The sequence below is a fragment of the Strongylocentrotus purpuratus genome, unplaced genomic scaffold, assembly GCF_000002235.5.
Source record: "Strongylocentrotus purpuratus isolate Spur 01 unplaced genomic scaffold, Spur_5.0 spur5_scaffold_4, whole genome shotgun sequence".
NCBI classification, from domain to species: Eukaryota; Metazoa; Echinodermata; class Echinoidea; order Camarodonta; family Strongylocentrotidae; genus Strongylocentrotus; species Strongylocentrotus purpuratus.
This window is the reverse complement of record NW_022145610.1, coordinates 20892024-20917339: the sequence shown is the minus strand read 5'-3', so window position 1 is coordinate 20917339 and position 25316 is coordinate 20892024. Positions and strand designations below refer to the sequence as shown.

At 36.9% G+C, this 25316-nt stretch overlaps 1 protein-coding gene across 4 annotated transcripts; it reads right to left on the bottom strand.

Moving 5' to 3' along the window:
• Window positions 1-1338: 1338 nt before the first annotated feature.
• Window positions 1339-24603, bottom strand: LOC581522. Of its 4 annotated transcripts, none has more exons than XM_030997564.1 (23): window positions 24215-24603; window positions 20306-20486; window positions 19258-19388; window positions 18849-18949; window positions 18260-18354; window positions 17049-17245; window positions 16480-16558; window positions 15873-16062; window positions 14998-15147; window positions 13879-14075; window positions 13428-13494; window positions 12758-12954; window positions 12111-12180; window positions 11412-11483; window positions 10936-11000; window positions 10380-10437; window positions 9816-9907; window positions 7973-9090; window positions 7128-7223; window positions 5915-6147; window positions 4706-4759; window positions 2601-2739; window positions 1339-1791 (listed from the first exon to the last, which is right to left on the bottom strand). In XM_030997564.1, the coding sequence occupies exons 1-23, from the start codon at window positions 24415-24417 to the stop codon at window positions 1680-1682; spliced, it is 3897 nt and encodes a 1298-aa protein (XP_030853424.1). In that variant the 5' UTR covers window positions 24418-24603; the 3' UTR covers window positions 1339-1679. The 4 variants fall into 4 exon arrangements, with proteins under 4 accessions (XP_030853424.1, XP_030853426.1, XP_030853427.1 ...); XM_030997565.1 differs by having other exon boundaries at window positions 1675-1919; XM_030997566.1 differs by lacking the exon at window positions 4706-4759.
• Window positions 24604-25316: the final 713 nt, after the last annotated feature.

Here is a 25316-nt window from a genome sequence, read left to right as displayed (position 1 = left end):
CGACAATAAACTTTTAGCAATTCTGGACCATTCACAAAACTTGCCAAAGATTAATTCTCTTGAAAGCTTCTGCTTTTGAAGAACACTACCTGAAAACCAAACCACTACAGTGACATCAACTCACAAAAGCTATGACGGTATATTCAAACTAGATGGAATTTCGACTGCGCGCAGTCGAAAATGATGCCTCCGTCATAGAGCAACTTTACAAACCAAAACAGAAGAAATATTTTTAAATTCAAGTTCAATTGTAATCCATTAACAGGTTCTCAGAATATCGTGATTACAAGCAATTTCTCACGTACATATATGACCCTTTGATCTTTGACCTCATGACCCTAAAATCTACTCAGTTCATTGGCTCTGCAAGATGTCCTGAGTTAATAGTAATCCATCCGTCAGTTCTAATGAGAATGCGTTCACAAGCTATTTTTGCATACATAATGAGCCCATGACCTTTGACCTTTGACCTTATGAACCAAGAATCTACTCACTTCATTGGCTCTGCAAGATACATGAATGATCTTAGTTTGGCAGGAATCCATCAATCTGTTCTATTGATAATGCGATCACAAGCTATTTTTGCATACATAATGAGCCGCATGACCTTTGACCTTGACCTCATGACCCCAAAATCTAATCAGTTCATCAGCTCTGCAAGTAACATACATGACCTAATGTTGGCAGGAATCCATCAATCGGTTCTCGAGATAACGCGATCACGAGCTGTTTTTGCATACATAATGTGCGCTGTGACCTTTGACCTTTGACCTCGTGACCCCAAAATCTAATCAGTTCATCGGCTCTGCAAGTAACATACATGACCTAAGTTTGGCAGGAATCCATCAATCGGTTCTTGAGATAACGCGATCACGAGCTGTTTTTGCATACATAATGAGCCCTGTGACCTTTGACCTTTGAACTCGTGACCCCCAAAATCTAATCAGTTCATCGGCTCTGCAAGATACATACATGACCAAAGTTTGGCAGGAATCCATTAATCCGTTCTTCAGATAACGCGATCACGAGAACGGGACGTACGTACGTACGTACAGACGTACGTACGTACAGACGGACGGACGGACGGACAACCCGAAAACATAATGCCTCCGGCTACTTCGTAACGGAGGCATAAAAAACAAAATTAAGGTACCCGGAAGTCTTTTCCAAACTTCCTTTCAAAATGAGTATCTAGAATATCCTATCACAACTAAAATTGAATTACATTAAAAATCAAATTTTCAAAATACCAAGGCAAATAGAACACTGAATTACTCAGGAACCTAATGCATCATTGAAATACCATGGTAATTTTGTTCTAAATTTATTCTCTTTTGAAATTACCAAAACAGTGATTTTGAGGAAGAAGATCATTTTAAATCATCATTATCTGTGTGAGAAATATCACATTTCTCTGATTCAGTTTCATTTTCATATACTGCAAACCAATGACACTGTCTATATGACAGTTCGTTCTAAATTTTAACAGAAATCATACAAAAACAGGCAAAATCTTGGAACTGTTAAATTTCATGATTAGGTAGCTAGGAAACAAGTAAAATAATCTTTGGAGGAGATAATAATTTTGTTTACCTAGCAATATGTTGGGAAACCATAACAATGCTAATAATCCGGTAGGTTTTGTGCCATATTAAAATGTTCCTCTAGAAGATGGTTCTCTAATGATGATGGGTGTGGTCTTGGAGGAAGGAGCGATGGTGTCGCCTAGCAACAGGGGGTGACATCATCCCCGAATGACCACTCCTTAATCTGGGGCCATGGAGGGCGTGTCTAGAAGATGGTTCTTTAATGATGATGGGTGTGGTCTTTGGAGGAAGGAGTGATGGTGTCACCTAGCAACAGGGGGTGACATCATCTCTGAATGACCACTCCTTAATCGGGGGCCATGGAGGGCATGTCTAGAACAGGAAGGAAAAAAAGAAGACGATAATCAGGATGAGATGTTTGATAAGATGGCAACAACAAATAACAGCGGACAATATAACTACTGCTATTAACTCTGTTTTCCAGACTATGATTATTTTAGGTATTTCTAAAAAGGCCCTCATTTAATAATTTCCAAATTGTTAATATTTTTTTTTAATTCTGCTACAATGTTTTGACTTTGACAGCTGTTTTAATTTCTGTATACCTATTTTTTTCCTTTTTTTCACGACAAGAGACCTGTGGGAAAAAAAACTTGTTAAGTTGGATGAACACCTGAATTTTTAAGACCGAGAGAGAGATGTGTGACAGTCGCTTACTAGACGGGCCGCTTCTACAAGATTCTACAAGCTTCTACTGTATTTTTTATCAATGATGACAATATGACATACATTTCAATGATGAGAAGATAATTAATTCATCAAAGATATTTCCAATACCATCCAGTGTCCAGGCAGAGAGAGAGAGGGAAAGATGTGTGAAAGTTGCTTACGATTCGTGTTTGTGTGAATAACGGAGAGAGGCGAGCTTCTACAAGATTCTACAAGCTTCTACTGTATTTTATATCAATGATGAGAAGATAATTAATTCATCAAAGATCTTTTTACTACCGCCCAGCATCCAGCCCGAGAGAGAGATGTGTGAAAGTCACTTACGATTCATGTTTGTGTGAATAACGGAGGGAGACGGGCTTGGGGTCTGATTCTTTACCACAGTCATTGCAGAATGGAGCTGATTTAGCACCTGGAGATGATGACAAATGTGAAAGGGCCTCAAGCTTCCGTACAAAGGCACCTGAACAGAAACAATAGAAAGTCAGTTCACATTTGCTATGTAAGGCGGACTCTGCATATTTAGAAACACAAAAATAACTAAAGGGAACTCACTCTTAAAACAAATTTTTCCAAAATTCAATCAACCTCAAGATTCTTATTTATATCCGTAATTAAAATGGAAACTATTTTCCTTACAAACTGAAATTCACATTAGAGCTACTACATGTATCTCAAAAACGCCAAATGACTACAACGTATATCATTTGTAAGAAGTTTTCAAGAATTGTTCAAATCTCTTCATGAACTTCAAACTTGTGCATTGCAAGAAAACAATATGACAACAGTTATCAAAAGTGCTGATTCAGTGATTTTGATATTGTGAGTAATCATTACCGCAGGCACAGACTCTAATTCAACACTTTACCACAGATATTATTTAAAGCCTTGAGCAGACCCTAGCTAACTCTGTCAACTCTCTGGCTGCATGTGTCAAATGTACAGCAGCTATTCGTAAAGAGTATTGTTTGTTTGTTTGTGTTATTGTTTCACATCTCACAAAAAACAGTTTACATATTATTAAAGGTCAGCAAGATAAAGCATAATGACAAAAAAACAATGATGGCAGTAAATAATCAGTAACATGAAATATTATGTAGTACGCTGGCAGCATAGTCTCACACTCGCAGTGCAGACACTGTCATTAAACTAAAGCAAAGCGACTAACACGGGGGGGGGGGGGCTTGAGTTAATACCGGTATTAAAGTAGAAAATGGTACAAACAGTTTTGTGAAGGATGCCAAAGTGTGAGAGCCGACGGGAATGGGGGGGGGGGGCAAGGGGGAAGGAGTGGGGCATATATCATGAGGGATTGAGAAACAACAATAAAATCACATCAAACCATTTCATTCCGACAATCAATTAAGACATACATCATAACATACTTCCTATTTCCTGTGTGAGAACATATTACTTGCTCAGTGAACGGGACCTTTTCGTTTTCAAATCTGAGGACCAAATAGAATGAGCAAACTAGATGATTCAAAGCTAAACACTATACATTCCTATCAGTGAGGGTGACGTTACATGTAATAATTATAGTGAGAACATAATAAAAACAAAATATCCTACCACTTTGCTTATTGTGGTGGTGGTGGAAAGTGATAGAAAACGAACTTAATATTCTTGTATTTTCAGTATGTCTTCTCCTCCGTCAGTGACCAAATGATAGAGAACGATGTTGTGTTCACGATCATTTCCAATTTTGATAATCATTATGATAATCAACATGCCTTCTTTTTCTTCTTTTTTGCCATGTTAACGAGGAATATGGCTGTCATCAAAAAAGGTCTACGGCAGTAGACTAATAAACCTTCTAATACAAAAAAAATATGATACGTAACTATTGAGATATGTCTAATCATACTATTAACTGAAAAGAAATACTCAGGAAATCACGACTAGCACTCTTAAAAAAAAAATTAAAAAACAAGCATAATTGAAAAAAATATTTATGGTTATTAAAAGCTGATATGAGGTATTAAATAAAGCTTTAGTATTATAAGTATAAGTTTTATTGACAAATCTCAAGACCACATAGTTTCATTGTTAGCTCTACAAATAAAACAAAGTGGTGAGTAACTTACAGTATTAGAAAATAAGGTAGCACTGCTAATTGTTATAAAAACAGAAAATTTTAGTTGGAAAACTATAATCTAGCCTTTAATTAAAGTGTTACTGCTTTGGAATAAGACTGGTAGTTATCAATCGCACAATCAGCTGTACGATCATTTTCTGGACTGTTAGCTCTACAAATAAAACAAAGCGGTGAGTATAACTAACAGCTACTGTTAACAAAATTAGCTAATAAGATAGCAATGCTATTAAATTGTTATCAAAATAGACAATTAGTTTGAAAACTATAATAGCCTTTCAAGTGTTACTGCTTTGGTAAATAAATGGTAGTTTTCAATCGCACACAGCCTTACGATCAATTTCTGGACTAGTATAACAGCGTGCGAGCCTTAGATTGGCCGGTAAGACTACAAAATGAAGATGAAGAAAGATTGAAGGACATACATGATTTGTGAGAAGAGTATCTCACAATGATATAAACTAAAGGGAGATAATGACACTATGAACTAAATGTACATGTGAAGAAGTTTTTAAGTATACTGTGTGAGGAGATATATATCTCATAATGACACATGTATAAAACTTTGAGTTAAGACTATGAAATAAAAATGAAGATCATTTATGATGTTTGATGAACGGATATATCTCTTAATGAGTAGTGCAATACTCTTGATAAGCTATATACTCTATTTGTGGAATGAGAGGATGGATGTGAAGATGATTGTGAAACAAGATGTTCTTTTACAAGGAAAATGATACATAGTAAAAATGGAAAACACAAATCATGAATTGCAGACATGTAAAATGAAGGAAAAAAAATTACAAATGCGGGGTCACTGTTTCAATTTGGAGAAAGAGACAAAATGTCACAAGATGGTTTGATGTAAATGATACAAAAATCAAAAAGACTGAAAGTCATGAAAATGGAAATCTAAAGTATGAAATTGGTTGTAGGTTACAAATTTGAATACAGTATGTCTACAAAATGAAATGATTGATTGTATTAAAATATGAATAATGTTGTTAAGATCGTATCATCTGCCGAAAGCTCGAGGGGAATCAACTCATATCCTGTGACTCAGAGTCGACGCCCTTATGCTTCTCAACAGACAATATCTTCTGTTAAGAGCCAGAAGGGCGTTAAACTCTATAACAATTAACTTCCCTCTTCAAAATATGTTTGGAGCCCGCAGTAATCATCTCTCAATAATGATAATTTTGAGATCCAGATTTTCTGCCTTCAGCTGTCCTCCGTAGAGCGTCACATGCGAGACACACAGCCACAAATTGCATTTTACGCCTTTCCATGATATCTATATGATTTTTCAGCAAATTATTCGTGTTTTTTTTAAGAGAAAATCTTTCCATCCATATATGATTTGTCCATAATTATCAGTTGTCATGAATGTTCTTTGGGTGACTACTTTAATGTCCTTGTGGATCTGGGCACACAATATTTTCTATTAAAAATGTAATGAACATCACAGAATTACAGGTAGATGAATGCACACACAAAATCACTGTTCGATGGAATTTTCAAAATACTTTGATGGAACACTTACTTCTGTCTTGTAAACTGGCAAGCGTGTTTCCCCTGGGAAGGAGAGGGGTGGGTAGGTTGACCGGCTGGGTGCGGAATTGGGTGGGGATGAACTGGTAACTATTGGCCCCGCCCCCAGACTTCTTGTTGCTAGGGAACTCGGGGTCATAGGTCGATGTCTGAGCGCTGGACGGAGGGGGCATGTTGTGGGGGCCAGGGGCTACTAGTCTTGCTAGATTCTTCTTAAGGGTGGGCCTGTTAACATAAAGACAATTTAGACGGTGAAGACTTGTTCAGATAAGGCACGGTGAACCGCCACAGTTTTTTTACATGCAAATGAATGGCAACTGCCCGTATTCACTGAGCTCTGTGTGTTACAAGATACAGAAATATGATGTATTTTGCACTTTACGTCGTCATCATGAAGAAAAAAAAAGCCACCAAGGTTTTGCCATGTCATATCTGAACAAGGCATAAAGCAGGGAAGCCAGTGAGAATTGATCGGAGGGCTCGAAAACCCCCTAGAATGAGCTATCATGTACACAAAAAAGCATTAACTATCATGGCTTGAAAATAACTTGTAAGGGCCTGAATTCAGGCTTTTGCCTGAAAGCTGGTATCCCTGATAAAAGTTTCTAAAACAAATGTGTTTTATTTTGTTTGAGTAGTTTTTTTTAAAGGTTTGATGGCGGAACTTGATTTCCATCACCATATGAAGGCCACCTGACGCTGTCTATAGTGGTCACATATATAAATTGCCTCCCTCTATAGGAGGAAACGTGTGTTAATGAACCTGTCTAGAAAGGCCAACTGCCTACAATGGCCCCTGTTTGTGTTGCCCATGGGTGGTCTCAATCGACAGATTTGACTTTGACTGTAACTGGGAAACCTGAAGAATGCCACAATTTTTGTTTTCCTGGGGGGTGTTTCACAAAGATCATAAGTCGAACTTAACTCTAAGTTTGACTTAAACATTTTAGAGAGCCATTTGTAGCCTTAAAATAAGATATATTCAAAAGCAAAAATTCAAGTATTTTAGACTTTTCATAAATTCCACATCAAGAACACGAAATCTCCTTGACGATAGAAAATATGAATGATTTGAATCAACATTTATGCCTTTTAAAATAAACTTATACAGTATATTTTCAAACATGCTAACAGCTTTCCATAAGTCCAACTCAGAGATAAGTTCAACTTTGGATCTTTGTGAAACACCCCCCCTGCTTCCTTACCGATGGCTTGAGATGAAGGTATTGGTTCTCTGATAGAAGGAGCCGTGGTCAGCTAAGATGCTCCGTGATGGCAAGGCGTGATCCATCAGTGGGTTCCTGCATAAGAAATAATTAGTCAACTATTTTCAATCGAATCAAACATCTGATTAATCAAAGGAATTGATGAGATGCTGCTTATAAGTACGGCTTGCATGGTGATGTAGATATACAGTAGGTTTACAGTTGCACCATGTGAGAGAGAGGGAGGATCGAGGATTGGGGAGACCTGAAAAGAACTCTCTCTGTAATCTTTGTTTCTGGAGTGTGTGTAGTCGTGAAAAGGACTGTTGGTATTCTTGAAAAAGACTGTTGGTAATCTCTCTCTCACATGGTGCAACTGTATACCTACTGATTGATTGTTGAAAATTGAATGAGACTAGCATGGTTATGTCAAAAATTCATCCTATATCACAAGTAAATTTAACAAGATAAATGGTGAAGATCAATTGAAAAGTAAGTCTTCACCTGCTTCCATCAGCTAACAAAATGGACTGATGCAGTCAACACATACTATATATGAACAGGTATCCTCTAAACAATGTAGCAATCTAGCCAAAATAAAGAGTGAATGATTAATTGATGAAAAAAATATTCCATAAACTCCCTAGGGATTGGAGATTGTGCACACATTGTGTGCGGGCAAGCACTTAATCCAATGACCGGGGTAATAGTATATTTGTAAAGTGCATAGAGACATTGTATCAAGCACTATATAAAGCTAGATATTATTATTATTATTATTATCATTATTATACTCAGATATAGGTCAATTCATGACATTCATGATATAGCTCACAGAATCTTACCTGGAGAGGATATCCCGTTTGAGTCCCTTGTTGATGGCAGAGAGTGATTTATCTCCTCTGGTGCTGCTATTGCTGTTGTGGTTATTGTTATCATCAAGAAGACTAGGTGCTCCACTGACCATCCCGCCCGCTTCGTCAAAGACATCGTTATCACTGTCGCTAAACCCAAACCTATCGACATCATTCCAAGAGCCTCTGAGGGATCCGACGTCCCTGGGCGACCTGTCAGGCAGCTGGTCCGGTAGCTTCTCCACGTCGTTGATGTCCTCTTGGACAGATGACTTGCGCCTCATCGGATGCTCCTTCTTCTCGGCAGAGTCGGGTTTCTCTTGGTAGACGACACACCCATTGGCCATCAAGGTGAAGTCTTTGTTCTCCCCAGCACCGGATGTTGGATTGTTTGAGGTATTTGAGTTCTCCTGCAACCTGAGGTCTTGCATGGCAAGGGAAGGGTTGAACGATAGGCGGTTGCCGTGGGCCAGAGACTCAAGCTGGCGCTGCTTCTTCGAATTGGAATCCTGCTTGCTGGCATGGTGCAATCGACCAGTCCTCTGAGGAATATGAGACGACATGACGTCTCCGGGATACTTCAAACCTTCATGTTCCACTCCTAGGGCAGTCTGTTGTCTCTTCATGGACATCGAAAGACGCATCAAGGCCCTCCTGTCCACACTGTCCGCAGGGAAGTGCTCTAGGATTCCTTCGCTAGGCAAACCTTCTCCATGTGCTCCAACGGGATGCTGCTTTCTCCTGTCTCTCTTTTCAGAAAACACTTTGTCGTCAAATGTAACGTCCTTCCGAGACACCTTATGCTTTCTCCTGATCTCGTTTGATTCCGCCGAAGCAGATTTCTCAGTAGCGCCCTCTCTGTGAAGCGCATCATCATCGCTGCAATCCTTGTAAGATACGGTGACACTCAAGAATTCTGGCTCATCCTTTGGCTCACTGTGTCTACTTGGATTCACTGTGGTGTGGTTTGAACCAGCGACCTGCCGGTGTGTAAGTCTTTTCCACTGGTCCTCCTCAGACCACTCTGAGGACTCTTCTCCTGTAGATGATTTCTGACCTCTCTCCAGCATCTTCAAAGCGGCGATGTGACGATTCTTACGGGCATCATCCTGAAAAAAAGAGGAGCAGAGAATGGTAAGCCGTTTTAAATATGAACGGCATCTTCTCATACTATTAAAAGAAGATCAACCTTTTTCATTCAACAATCAGAATGCATTCCCTTATCTGTCTATCATGCTTTTCTATCATAAAACACATCACGTTTACAGGCTATGAAACTCGGATAAACATTTTTAAAATTATAGTGATTTTGAAAGGCCTGCATGTAACTCTAATGCTAATTGTCTCTTGGTTTCAATTTATATCAAAGAAATCTGCTTGATGTCTTATTCCTACAGCTCGCACAGAATTGGATAGTCTAAATGAAATATAACATGTGACTGAATGTAACACAAGTATCAGTGCAACAATAATCAATTGCACCCGCCTGTAGAGGTGTCATGGTTTAGCAGATATGTCACCGGACTGTGAATCTCATGGATTGCATGGTTTGGGATTCGAGTCCAGCCGCAGGAACAAATGTCTTTTGGCAAGATATTAATCCACATTAGCCACCCTCAACCCAGGTGAAGTAAATTGGTACCTGGTACGAAGAAATTCCTTGAATGCTTAAGTGCCTTTCATGGTAGTTCAGCTAAAGTCGGGGACAATAATACAATTGCAGGGCCCTCAGGGAGATCAGTATTAATACTGATGTAGCTACCCTGGGTTTAATAACAAGACATATTATCATTATTATTATTAATATCATCATATCAATAACGGATCATCTTACCGTGCTCGATTGATGAGACTCCCTCTGTTTCCGCGCACTACGAACTCTAGATGACCTCTTTTTGTGATTCCCACTCCATGAGCTGGATGCAGCTACAGCATTGACATGAAAATCAAAAAAATCTTAGAAAAATTGGAACAAATGGTAAAATATAATACTTATCTTCCAAGTGTAAGTATAAGTATATAATTTATTTTCCATATCAGGTAAGTTCCATTTCCGGTGGTTAGTAATACAATATAAACATAATTCCATCAGAAATAGCTTGTATGGAGTGCATTGGTCAATAGGAAACTGAAATTAGAGTGATATAAATGTACAAGTAACAATAGTATCATAGTAATTGTCACAAATGTTAGAAGTTGTTGATACCCTAAAACAATTGAAACACACATTATTTGATTAGAAGTACCAAGGATCATGGTAAATAAAAAAACTGAAATTAAAGCTACACAACTAGTAAATACTTACAATACTTCCATCTATCTATGTTAGAAATGGTTGATTCCTATATCATAATCATACCAATAGCAATAGATTTGATATTAATTGTTGTATATTCACCTGATATGGGTCTTGAGATTGATGTATCAAAGCTTGCAGGGGAACTCCCTGGCTTCAACTATTGGTGAAAACAAAAAATGAAGAAAAGATTTATACCAAACGTGTTTTGAGATGTGTTGCTAGGTTATTTCATGATCAAATACTTGTGAATCCTTAACAAATTGTCACTTCATAATTATGGTTCAAAATTCAAAGGAAGACAAATCAGCTGACCACTACTTGCATAAAAAAGGTGCTTTTATCTGCTTTTACATTTTATATATTTAATCAGAGGTTAGCACCATTAACAAGAAGAATTTATCTATTTTTCATGAGGTAGACACAGTAAGCTGGGCTCTTACATTGGGTGTTACAGAACATTTTCTATAAAACATACTGTCAAAAACAAAGCTCCTGTCATACGTCTTTTAAAAAATGAACAATCAAACAATTGTCAAAATGCCTGAATTTTAGAGACTAACTTGACCTCTGACCCCTGCGAAGAGAGATAGACACTGCGTACGAGCATCCTTTCTACAAAAGTGACCACTATACACAGGTTTTACTGTATACTCACATGATGTTCTCTCTTCTTACTGTGCCTTGAAAGAGATCGAGGATGTGATCTTTCCATGGCTTTGTCTGGAGAAAAAAATTGATAAAATTACCCCAACTGAAAATAAGCTTATAAAAAAAGAAGAAGAATTAAGACAGAAAAAGGATCTTCCAAATCAAAGATATCATATATAAAGAAATTTAATTATAGAGTACCTCAGCTGCATTCATACAGTTACACTGATGACAATTTCTGTGAAATGGGGCTCAGATGTACACATTGGGGAAGTCTTTACCAGTTAATTTGCGTCTTGTTTAAATAATATCCCACTATTTCCCAAATAGTGGGCTAATTTGCAACTGTCAGAGCTACTTTGTGATGAGCGTATCGGTCTAGTGAAGACGCAACTTCGAGCTTCTGGATAACATCCCGAGTCTGAAAAATAGCGGGTTATTTGGCAAACTCGAGCTGATGAAGACAGGCCTTTTGAGACTTACTGCTTGGCTTTGCTTCTAAGGATACTTTGGTTGGGTGAGAGAAGAAGACTGGGGCTGTAGACTGGACATTATCTGGATGAACAGAAGAGAAAACAGTGAAACATTACTAAATTTTTGCATTTGCCTTTGGCTTTGACATCTCAAATTCTCTTTATTTTGCTCTATTAATTTTTTTTTTTCTTCAAGAAATTACCCTACCACTTTCAACCCATTGTTTGTTTCAATATTTGTATATTTTTATTTTATCATTGATATCCTCACTGCAACTTGAGATTCTTTTGCTACTAACCCTCTTAATTCCATATCTTTGTATATTTTGTAGCAATATTTATTTTCTTCTCCCCCTTCTTTAACACAACCTTCTGTATACATTTCTATATAATTTTTTCAACATGTGTATGCATTTATTTTTAACTGTTTGAATCGTATTTATAATGGAATTATGGAATAAATGCCCTGAACTAATTAACATTATCTGAACATTGAGAAAAAAGTGAAACGTTTGGAATCGCCTCTGTGGTTTCCATTTTCATACCTTTGTAAAATAGAACGCATCGTTCAAAAAACTCTCTCACCATATACCAGGACTAAAAACACAATGACTACCTCTACTAGTACAACATTTATTTTATTGGAAATAATACACCATTCTCTTGTATCTCTTCTGACAGTTTTTTAAGAAGAAAAAAAATCACTTACATTCATCCTTTCCAGTTTTCTTCTTCACTGGGTCACTCTCACATTTGCCTTCACTGGTCACAGCGATCACCTAAATAAAAGAATCATAATAATAATAGTAATAATAACAATAACAATAATAACAATAACGACAACAATAATAATAATAATAATAATAATAATAATAATAATGATAACAATAACGACAACAATGATAATAATAATAATAATAATAATAATAATGTTAATACTAATAACAACAACAACAAAAACAATAGTGTGCCTTCCTTACGCAGGAAAGCCTCATTGGTATCAAAACTATTTTCCCTACTGAGGGCCCTGCAATCAAATTCATTCATATACTTACACACAGAATAAACATCGTTTTGGTTCCAAACAGACAATATATGAATTGTATTTTTGCTGATACCTTCCTTCTAAAACTACTACCACTACTTCTTCAATTTAGTAATCTTAACAACCATATAGTTGACTTACCGTAAAGGTATACTCAGTATTAGGAGTGAGATTCTTGACGGTGAAGCTCAGATCTCGTCCAGAGTAAACCATGTATTTATGAAATCTGCTGCTTTTCCTTCTAAAACTACTAGTACTACTACTACTATCGTTTCAAGTTAGTAATCTTAATAACCATATGATTGACTTACCGTAAAGGAATACTCAGTATTAGGAGTGAGATTCTTGACAGTGAAGCTCAGCTCTCGCCCTGAGTAAACCACTTTACCGTTCATGGTGACTTCAAAACGGTATATCCTTCCTAAGGGGTAATCGGGCGGGGCCCAGGTCACGTGGATTTGACTCCGCCCACGTGCCGTCAGCGTCGGTTTGCTAGGTGCGTGCTTCCCTGAATAGGGTAGAGTTACAAATAGCAGATGAAATAATCAACGATTTGTCACAAACCAAAAAGACAAAGACTTTGTTAATTATACATCCCCTTTCAATGGCAGTATAACAACAAAATAATCCCCTTTATATCCAAATTAAAGTAAATTTCAACAGCTATAAACTATTGTACTTCACAAAATTATATATTCTAATATAATAAAATCTTGCAACCTCTATCACTGTGGTCTGCTTTTGAAATTATATTATACAATTATATAAATACAAAAAATGTGGAGTATTAATTAGGCAACCAAGAATGCAAAAAGTGAAAAGTGAAATTCGATATAATCAAATCTTGTAACCTATACCACCGTGGTCTGCTTTTAAAATCATGTTATACATAAATTATAAATATGGATTATTGCCTTTAGGCAACCAAAAATGCAAAAAGTGAAAAGCAAATTAAATTGCCAGCAAACGTAACATACTCACCAAGTTCTTCTGTTGTTGCAGAGATAGAGGATTTAGGTCCTTTCCCTTTATGATTACATGCACATACCTAAGGCCAGGAATCAAGTATCAAAATATAGTTAATCAAATGAGTGTGTGTGTGCGTGTATAGGTTTTTTACAGACGTGTATCAATCAGATATGATTATTTACGTCTGGAGACCGACCTTTAAAAGTCACCATCCGAAAGACGTGACTCAGTTTCGAACCTGCATCCTCGGCTGAATCGTCCTCAGTTAATCACATGAGACATTCACTGCGTATTTTTATAGAAATATCTCACGCATGGAGACAGATAATGATTTCCACCACTTCATTTTGTTCTGTATGTAAGTTCTTAAATTACAAGATAAAAAAAAAATTAAGGTCATAAAACAACTCTACTTCTTCATGAACATAAAAACAAAACCCAAACACACAACTTTGTAACTCACATGAAGCTCATATGTGGTTTTTGGAGCCAGGCCGCTGATGATGGAGTTGAGTTCAGAGGTCATTTCCACCTGATGCTTGCCGTTGTAGACCACGTATCCCTTGAGGCCGCCGTTGTTGTACTGGGGCGGGGCCCATCCTAGTCTGATCTGGGAGGTGGTTATACCCAGGATACGCAATGCCTCTGGAGCATCGGGAACTGATGGAAAGATGGAAGGGGAGTGTGTCGTGACAGAGCAAGAAATGATTGTAAAATATGATCAGTTGGTCAAATTAACACTCATTTAAAGTTAAAGGGATCGTTAACAACGCTAAATCTGAGATACACGGCGCTACGTGTTATCAGTGTCTGTGATATGGTGTAATATTGAAACCCTAAAAAAAAATTGCACTTCAAAACGATCAAGAAGTGCCTCAAAAAGGTAAAAATCTTTGAGTGACTGGTTTTACCATACTCGTTTTCCCCAATAGACTGTAGTGTTATAAAAACCGTTTGGCAAACGGTTTTCGAAATTTGTAATTCCAATCATAAATATCTTGATAATCAGACAGGCGATCGGCTTGTAAAAGTCACGGGGTTCCTGACTGACCTAAAGGTTTATAATTATCATTGCAGCATGAGCTATATCCAGAATTTTTTTTCAGAATCTGAGACAAAGTTACTGGATCCCTTTAAAGTGTACCAATCACCAAAAAATATATTTCTCTGTAAGTAAGTATAGTTCCATGTCATAAGACTATATTCAAAACATGAGCATGAGACCCAAGTCCAATTTGGATTCTGCATCTGCTGTTTTATATAATTTTTTATTTTCTCCACAATCCTTATCCTTTTAGCCCATAGAATGCCAGATGAAATAAATTGAGATGGATTTTGTATATTCAAGCTGCATACAACTTTTTAGCTAATTGATAAACTTTAAGGCAGTGGCCAACTTCATATTGTATTAAAACTGCTCTTTCTTCAAAATATTTTCTTTTGGAATAATCAAATAACAATTGAATGATATTATGCACACTCATTTGATCTGGAATGGTTTTATGCAACTTTATTCATTGTTAAAAAATAATAAAAATCCTTAAATCCTTTGAGGCAAACAACGAACAATAAACAAACTCACCAGCATCCTGTGTCTTAGCAACACAGTCGTTGCTATGAGGACTGTCATCCCCCTCGGTGTGTATCTGAAGCTTGAAGGAATACTTGGTGAAGGGTCTGAGATTAGAGACTAGCTGCACAGTGTCAGGACCATGATACACCTGCTTGCTTTCTGGAAATTTAACCAACAAAAAAAAAGAACACTGAATACAACAGAAAGTAGTATAAATGGCACGTTAAAGCCACACTGTACTACTTGTAGCTACTTGCTCCCTCTATATAGAAAACAATGCTTAATCAGTGACCATTGGTCCCCCCACGATCCTCTTTTTCTGATGTTAATTGAGAGCTGAGTTGATGAGATAACCACCTGTCCAGTGACCTTGCAGGGTGGTCTAATCCCCCCTATAAACTAGTACAGATGAGCTTTAATAGCTATACAGTCAACCTGGTTTAGCGACCACCCGTCTACAAAGACCTCATTTTTGGTTGAAAATGGTTTCTCATTAAAACATGTACTAAAGGAACCTGTACATAAAGACCACCTGCCTATAAAGACTACAGACAGGTTTCACTCTATATGTACAGTAATGGCCCGAACCCCCCACAATGATATAAAATAAAATATGATACTGCTCACCTTATCTAAAAATATTTTTACAGACTTCTGTGCAATTACAGTGCGGTAAGTTTGCACACAGCCAAAGTTCATTAAGAGCCTTGCTTTTTGAGCTCTGTGATAAAATTCACCAAAAATCACGGACAGAGCATAAAAATACATTGTCTGATAAAAAATAAACAAGACCGTGTCCATTATGTTTTATCCAAATTTCCTCTTCCTACCAAAAAGAAATGTCACACATAATCCTTGATCACTGTCCTGCGTGACTAACTCACCACAGAACAAGGTGTATGTCACAGGCGATCCGCTCTTCAACTCCACGACCGGCCAAGTGACCTCTATCTCATGGGGACCTTTGACCTCTAACCCAGGAGCTTCGGGTCTGGCAAGGTGCTTCAAGAGTTCAAGGGTCAGGTCAACTTCTTCCAAGAGGTCAGGGTTCACGCTAGGCGTCAGGGATATTTGCTGTGAAATGTATGTACATATATATATATATATGTATATGTTGATAATGCATGCACATAAATGCATAGAGATAGTAATATGAACTTTTTCGTTAACTGCAGAATAATGATTATAATAGTACAAATAATGGTGGCTTCTTAGAAAGTGCTCAAGTCCTTCAACACTCCTAATGCTCCAGGCAATCCAAGATTATTAATGTCTCTTTCATAGTGAAATGTGTATCCTGTTAGTATTTTGGGTACTAATCTATAACTGGGTAGAAAAGGGGCAAACAAAGACTAATGTCTCGCCAAAGAACGTTGGTGCTGGGCTGGGATTTAAATCCTCACCCCTTGGATTGAAAGTCAAGTGAATGAACCATTATACAGACAATGGTTATTTCAAAGCTACCTGTACCTATGGTAGCTTAGAACATACCTTTAGGAGTGGTACAACATCGGCATGGTCTCTAAGTCTGAGTACACCCTGTCTCTTTCCAGCCAGAGTTCGAAGTGTCCTGCGAAATGAACAATAACAAGATATAAAGTACTCTCTACATTAAGGAACCACAACTTCTCATATGATCCTGTACTTTTTCGGTATCTCGTTTACGTTATACATTTAAAGAGAAAATAGAAAATCAGTGAAAGTGCATGACTGTGGAATAACAAATGAAAATTCTATGATGCTTTCTTAAAAAATACTGCTAAAATCATAATGGATTCAATGAAACAACAGACCCTACCTTTTCACTGACTTCGAATAAAGACAAGAAAAAGATCAACAAGAAGAACAAGAAGAACAAGAAGAACAAGAAGAACAAGAGGAAGAAAAAGAAGAATAAGAGTAAGAAGAAAAATTACCGGCGTGAGAAAATGAAAGCAGAAAAAAAGAACCAAAAAATAACCAAAAAATAACCAAAAAAAGAAAGAAAGAAAGAAATAAGAAGGAAATATAGAAATATGAATCAATCAATTAATTTGAGAAACTCTAGCTACATGACTTACATAGCAGCAAACCATGCTGTCTCTCCATCGTCGTTACTCAGCTGCTGAGCCAGCAGATGGAGCATCAGATCCGAGTTCTTGTGAAGCAATAGCCGCTTGTGACCCTGGTCACTGCTTGCCAGGCAGCTCAGAGCGTAGCAGGCGTTCTTGCCACAGCCGGAGTCTTTACTGGTCAACATGCAACACAAGCTTTCCAGCTTTATTACGGTGGCACAAGAAATAGAAAGAAGATAAGATATCTGTTATCCTTTTTCAAAGATCGATCCCACCGTTGCCACCATGATGAGTTTGAGGGTCTTAGTAATGGTAGATAATCTACAAATAATACACAGCAGTGAGGGCATTAGCAAGAATTACCCACACGATCGAGGTACCTTTGGAACAGTCTAACACGCCCGAGGCGATAGCCGATGGAGTTTGGACTGTTTTAAAGGTACAGAGTGTGTGTAATTACACTAATGCCCGAACAAAATGATGTGTATTATTTGTTTTATAAGATAATGTTGTTTTTTTTTAAATAAAATGATGTTTTATAACATAATTTTGATGATGACCGGTCAATATCCAAATTATGCGTTAGGCAAAAGAAATGACTGGTCACGTGTACGCTTTCAACCAATCATTTGATTAGGATCCACGTCATCATCTTATAACTCAGGATAATAGAGAGTCGGCAGATGGGTTTGTTATGGTAGACATGTTGTTTATTCAACTACGACGGATTACGGATATTCGGATATCGCATATCGTAACAAAGATAAGATATGATATGTCATCCTAGTTGTTATGATATCAATATAACCAAAAATAAAATAAAACTGATGTCATTGTCAAGTTGATGCAGTGTTAAATCTAAATTTTGCTTGCTAGGCAGCTCAGAGCCTACGTAGCAGGCATTTTTGCCACAGCCAGAGTCTTTACTCTTCAACATGCAACACAAGCTTTCCAGCTGTAGCACGTGGCACAAGAAAGAGAGAGAAGATAAGATATGATATCTTAGTTGTCATGACATCAATATAACCAATAACCAGAAATAAAAGCCTACCAGAAGGGCGTAACTCGGTGTTAAGGTCAACGAGTCAACGCCCAACAGATGATATCATACAATTCAGTTTCTTTAGGTCAAAGTACACAAAATAAGTTTTAATGCCATTTTTTATACAGGTATTTCTTTTCAGGCAGCAGACAAATATTGATACGCTAGCTCTTACCATTTTCTCTGAGTCTCTGTGATTCAGCAATCTCAGTCGGCCATCATCAATGTCACAGAGACGTCCAATGGCAAATGCTGCATTCATCCCCCTTCCTATAAAAAGAAAGGAGCAAAATTCTGAGAGTTGGAATATCGTTTGTCCATAAGTCAATGGTTACAAATACAACTTCAAAAACAAAACAGAACTAAGAAACAAATAGTTCGCACACCCCACGCCTTCTTGTTTGGGATCTACACACAAGAAGAAGAAGAACATCAACAAATGAACGGTTATGGAAAGAAAACGGTACCTTTAATTGTACCAATATCCAAAACATGTTTTGCTCTTGATGTAAGGGGTGCCATATCACTGCTGCATACATGTATGTACAAAGTATGAGCTTCCAATTTTACTTCTACAAAGAGATATTGCAGTTTAGATACACTCTTAATAAAAAAAATCATTTACACTTTTTTAAAAATGTGGCAGCTCTTTTGCAGTGGTTTACTGTGCCATATCTGAACAAGTTCTTTACACACATAAAGCATCGTTATTAGATGCTGGTCTCTCAATGTACATCATCTTTCCTCAGTGACCTTTGACCTACCTGCTTCGTCCATTCCTAGAGATTCGACCAGCTTGGTCAAGATTTGCAGAGAGCTGTAATGATTCAACACGCGCTGACATCCCTGCTCTGCTATCGATAACCTGATCAAGAAAAAAATAAAAACAAAGCTGTTTGTTACTGGTCAGATTTCTACATCATGGAAGGGGCTTAGGTATTTCACTTCTTCATTTTGTCAAAAATTACGTTTTTTTAAAGTAAAGTCTAACAGAGTTTGAGAAAAGGTTAGATTGAAATCTTAATTGTCAGGGAACAAAACTGTATCCCGATCACACTGCAGGCTACCAATTTTCTTGATACTATATTCATACAGGTCTTTTAAAATAACAAATATTATGATATTTAGAACCAAAATAAGATATGGAAAAGAAAGGTAGGGAACGGTCAATACCTGGCAAGAACAAGAGCTGCATTGCTAGCGGTCCACATGTTAGACGAGGATAGGAGACTGGTAACCTTTCTCAGTAGATCATCTAAGCATGAATCCCCCAGCATCCAGTCTCTACCAGCCTTGCTCTCCGCCTGTAAAAAGGATGTAATACGAGCTTAGGACATTTGATTAAGACACAGGAGGACTAGGGTGAATCCCTAGATCTACTGAATGACTTTTGGTGAATACTGCAAATTGAATAGACATACCGGTGCAGTTACCGACTGAATTCATACCCCTTGTAAATTTGATGTTTTTTTGGTTGCGTTTTTCATTACTCAAGAATGATGGACTGGTTGATTTAGGACCTTCTTTGAATAATTTTTAGATGTAAGCTGTAGTCACTATGAACATGACGGACAAAGAAAGAGGACAAAATATACAGTTCCTCATTCTACCCTCAACAATTGCTGTGGTAGACAAAGGAACATCCCTTCACTGCTATTATGTACAAAATGTGTAGAACAGGTGAATATGCATGTGACACCTGTTCTACACATTTTTACATAATAGCAGTGAAGGGATGTTCCTTTGTCTACCTGAGGAACTGTGTATTTTGTCCTCTTTCTTTGTCCGTCATGTTCATAGTGAGTACCGGTATGTCACATTCTCAAGAAACATAAATCAGGCAAATCAATTAGTTAACATACCTGACAAATTAGGAAACTTAATTGGTAGCTCAGTATGAATAATTGAATCGTTAACTTTATACCCAGCTAGCATCATGTTTGTATTTTTTACCCATAACAAAAATTATATTCAACTGATTGAATAACAGATAGCTGGAGAAGAGTGAAATTGGGTTAACCCTCACATGTACAAGTAGTGAAAAAGTTTTTCATTTCATTAAAAATTCATGACTTTGTTATTATAGATTTTGCTTAATTTTTTTTTGATTGGTTTGTCTGATTTTTCTGCTTCTTTTGTAAGTAAGTTATTTTTGGAGTGGACTTGCCCTTTAATACCTTTCTTTTGATATTTATACATAGCATCTGATGACTTTTCTTACCAATGTTCCCATGGTTCCAGCAGCATTCATGACACACTCTGTATCGTCGTAGGAGAGCATCCCAGTGAGATCGGTCAGTATGTGATGAGGCGAGGACCCCTTGACCAGTGACATCACACGAAGTTGACCTACGTCATGCTCTGCTAGGGTACCAAAGATGTAGGCAGCATTCCCAGCGACTCTGTAAAATAATTGTTTTATTGTCAAAGTCAGTTCTACATATTATTTGTTTTTATTTGCTTTACAAAATGTGAGAAATTAATCATCAATGATAAAAAACAGCAACACTACTACAAATGAAAATGATGATGAAAATGATGATGATGATGATGATGATGATGATTGATGCTGTTGCTGCTGCTGATGATGATGATGATGATGATGATAGTGATGATAATAATGATGATAATAAGAATAAGAAGAACAAGAAGAAGAACAAGAAGTAGAAGAAGAAAAAACTTGGCAAAAATGAATACAATAATAATGAAAATAATATATTTGATTGAATCCCATGTATGATGATATAATAGCTAGCGGAGAATAACGAACGAATTAAAACAAGAAATAAACATTAAAAGTCAGGGAGCTATATAATATTATAACACCTAGAATTTACCAATGACTTCATCATTATAGATAAAAAAAGAAGGGTTACATCACATGTTTGCAGCATGTTAGAATTGTGTGTATCGATCTTGCACACATCCTTTTCAAAATCTAACAAATTTTAAGGCCATATGAAAATGTAGAAAATGGACTTTTTTGTTTTAGCCTGTTATTGTATAATGGGTGCATGTCTTTTTCCTTTATGTGTCCTTAATTTTCAAACAAGTAAAGTCTCCATGTAGTCTTATCGTACCATTATACACAAAAACAACGCTACAAGATCCTTTGTCAGCTAGAGTTCGGAGAAGCAATTCTCTACCACACCCCTATTGTATAGCAGCTATCCACAAATAGTTTCTACTAAATGTTTTGTTCAGATAATCAATAAGGACAAGAAAATCCTTTGTGACGTTACACTTCTTGTCATCAAAAGACCCAGATATCGGCCCTAATTCAAGATAGTTGGATCAATAACGAGGTCCCAAAGTACAGAGTGTATAGTTAGTGCAGGAATAATCTATTTTCAAAACTGCTCTATCGTGTCAAAAGGGGAGTTTCTCTGAAAGTTATGTTGTTGTTTTTTTTACATTAAATTGCATTTAATTTTTTTGTTTTCAGTTACTCAAAAGAAAATGTACAGCTGCATGGTGCTCAAGATAGCATTTGAAACAAAAAGATAGTAAAATGAAGAACTAAACTATCAGTCTGAATTTGCATGGGCAGAAAGATACCAAAATTGACAAATCAAATTTGTCAATCATAAATTCCATATCTTCTTTTTTATTCCTGTGTTATGCTTATTATTACCAAACAGATTAACAAAACGTAAGGCACCACTTTTCTCAACAAAGAACATGTACAATTTGTACAGCACCACTTTTTCTAAATAAAATAAAAAATACAATTTTGCATGAAACTTCCAATCTAAAACTCATACATTTGAGAATAAATCAATGCATAATCCATGCACACTTCAACCAGAAGGTCTCCAAACCATTATGCTTTAATATCCATTAGAAATTAGTGACACAGAACCCTTTTGGGAGTTAAAAGTTGTTTTTCATCACTCTTATATATACATACATGTACATTGTGTACACCTGCCCAAATATATAAATATAATTTTTTTAAAAACCAAAAAGAATTGCATTTCTAATATATTATGGTAAAAATTGTATTAATTGTCATCAATACACTCAAGATAAGAAATTGTAATTTATTGGGGAAACTAGATACCTTAATAAGTTGATATTCAAGAATCTCATTACCAAGAATCATCTTTTTTGGATTTGGTAAGCGAGGAGGAAAAGGCACTTTACAGGAGTAAAATTTTCATTTTGATTAAAGAAAAACAATGTGACAATATTCTGACATTCCGGAATAGGATGGTATTCATGCAGCTCAATGCCTGCAACCATAAAGTTTGTGAGAGAGCGAAGTATGCAAAGAAAATGGGGCTCTTTATAATGTTATTTCATCATCAAAATACACAGGATGATGTTTTGGGGCATCTTGTGCACTTTGATTTTACAAATTTGACGTAATTCCAAAATAAATTGGTAATCATTCTCTTGCGGCACACCTAGCAATTAATGCACGTCTTCTAGCATCTTGGTTGAAACATGCTGCATTAGAATACCAATAAATCCTTACTTAGCATGCAAGCTGGAATTCTATTTTCACATATTTGCATTCGGGATTTACAATTCAACAAAGAAATGTCACTTTAAAATACTATTTGCCCTATCTCTAGACTCTTTCACCAGCACAAATACAGACACAAATGAATTTCTGTTTCCCCTCAAGTCAGACTGCATTCAAATCAAGACTACCGTACCCTTTATCTCAACTCTTATACTTTCAAACACAGACAATGGGAAAGTGAAAACACTGTTTGCAGGAAGGCTTTGCTAAGCCTATGATATACCATCAACAATAAAATGTTTACAGCCGACATACATGTATAATGTCTCTCACACCATCTCACTTTTTACTCTTCAACAAATCCAGTACAAAATGTTGAAGTTATCTCTGACAGTAAATTGGGGATTCGGGAAATTCTATCTCAGGCATATTTTGACCTCCAAATATACAAAACAACACTCTGCCAGACAGTCAGCATATATTACACATGTACATGATGTTGTAACTTCCATATCAGTCCACACATTGAAGCACCATGAGGGGCATTGTATACATTGTAACAGTTCGAGACTATTGGTAATTTAAGGTATTAAAAATGCATTATATTTTCGAAAGACACAGTCCTTCATCAAACAGTATACATTTGGGCAATATCATATTCCCCCTTTCTTATCCTCTCTCTCTCTTTCTCTCTCTCTCTCTCTCTCTCTCTCTCTCTTTGATGTATTTACTATCATTTAAATAATACTTTATTTTTCTCTTGTGAAATGTATTATAGGGATTTGCTCCTCTAGTCTCACTGTACAGTGTAGGTAAAGAATTTCATTTTCATAGAGATGGTAAACGTAGATGTACACGTATAGATCTACCTCTAGAGAGCAAAAGCTTGAATTTGAATATTCTTTCAAAAAGAAAAAGGGAAATCAATATACAACACTGTACATATATTTTGTTATTGTGAATGACTCTCCCGGCACCCCTGTCTGTGTATATGCAAACAATATATTCGTCTTTACTACAAATTCAACAACAACAAAAGTACAAAACTAGTGAAAATAGTGAGAAGTTTCAAATTTAAGTACATTTGATCAATAAGCTTTGAAATGCTATCTTTCAACAACAAAAAATACTGTACCGATGGCATGGGGTGCGGGCGCGCGCGTGTTCAGTAAGCGACTGTAAACTAAGATTACAGTCGCTAACTTAACACACACGCGCGCCCGCACGCGCACCCGACTGTCGAGACGGTATGTAATTGTATTGTGCTGCAGTATGCCGTGAATCCTTTGAGAGAGTGCATATTATAAGTCTTTGAAAAATACTCCGAAAAAGATAAGAAAATTGCAACGAAACAGGTAACAAACATAGACTATCAACTTTTAAATCATGACCGTAATTATTTGGACATTTTATGAATATTTACTTCATTTTAGGTATGTTTTAGTAGGGTATCTCCACGCGGGACTTCCGGGTCAAATTTTGGATACACTTGAATCTGAACTAGCGCCTAATTCTTTCTGGGTTGTTTATCCTGCAGTGGTTGTTCGAACCAGTAAAATAAAAAACACAACTCTCTTTTGCACATAATTAATAATGACCTGTGTTTGGTTAAGCACATGGTGTATGGTCGGTTAACTGTTAATATGAATGTGAATCTACCTTGCATTCTTTTCAGCCAGTAGCCGGACAATACCCCAGAGAAAGTCTTCGGAACCATAGTGAGAGATGAAAGCATTGATGGTCTTTTCCTTGTCTTTGTGGATATCATCCACCAGCAGCTCCAACGCCCTGTGTGCCTCCGGGTCCTCGGGCTGCGCCAGCAGCGACTCGAAGTACTCATCCTGCCGCCAATTTAAGGTCATCTCCGGTTAATTTTCGTGCTCTAAATTACATTATTACGGTTTAAATATGATCCAGGAGTAATTATGAAATAAAATATAACAAAATACAGGAGTTATTCATAGTTAACCCTATGTTGCTAGGTCTGTCTCTTCCGTACACAACTGTCGTCGTTACGATGCGAATTCACATTGCGTCGCGAATTTGGGGGCTCCGAAATTCGGCCAAACATAACTCAGGCTATAAGCATCGACCCATCCTTCAGCGGGCTCTTCAGTTGTTATGTTTTAGAGTTTCTATCAAAATATTACATTGAAAAGTAATTGCTTTTATATTTTACTTAATTTTGAAGAGAAATACAATTTCAAACCGATAAAAAAATGTATTTTAATATTCTACTTATGAATCGAGTTGATTGGATGTTCAGTCGTCCTCTTAGCGGTCGAAATAGTTAAGGCCGAATCAGCAGGTTCCAAAGTTAGTCTTGGATCATAACACACGAGACTAATAAATATATTGTAACGGACACGTATTCGCTACCTTGGCTTGACACGGAATATTTGTCAGGATGCCCCGTGTCGGCCAGGCGCTCTCCGTCCGTTTGGACAAAATATATGCCCGTAGCTTAATGGCTGGAGTTATTAACTGCTCACACGTATCTCAACAATCATTCGTCCATCGACTACAATCGGTCACCTAAACGTCTCGTTCACAGCATCAATCAATTGAGCATCCTTCGAACAATCAATTTCCCTTATCAACACTTGTCACAGGTTCTCGTCCCTTGGTTTCACTGCTCCAAGAAATCAAACCAATCATGATGTGTAGGTTGAAAGTCTTTATTGCGATCCATTCAACAATCGGGTAAACTCAGTACAAGTACAGTGCAAACTATGTGAGACTTAGCGTAGAGGCTTAGGCC

Bases quoted from the DNA above. Each gene is read 5' to 3' on its own strand.
- LOC581522 (XM_030997564.1), bottom strand. From the start codon at position 24,417: ATGACCTTAAATTGGCGGCAGGATGAGTACTTCGAGTCGCTGCTGGCG. The intron at 15,148-15,872 runs GTGAGTTAGTCA...TTAAATTTCCAG, and splicing joins GACATACACCTTGTTCTGTG to AAAGCAAGCAGGTGTATCAT. The intron at 12,955-13,427 runs GTGAGTATGTTA...TACCCTATTCAG, and splicing joins TGCAACAACAGAAGAACTTG to GGAAGCACGCACCTAGCAAA.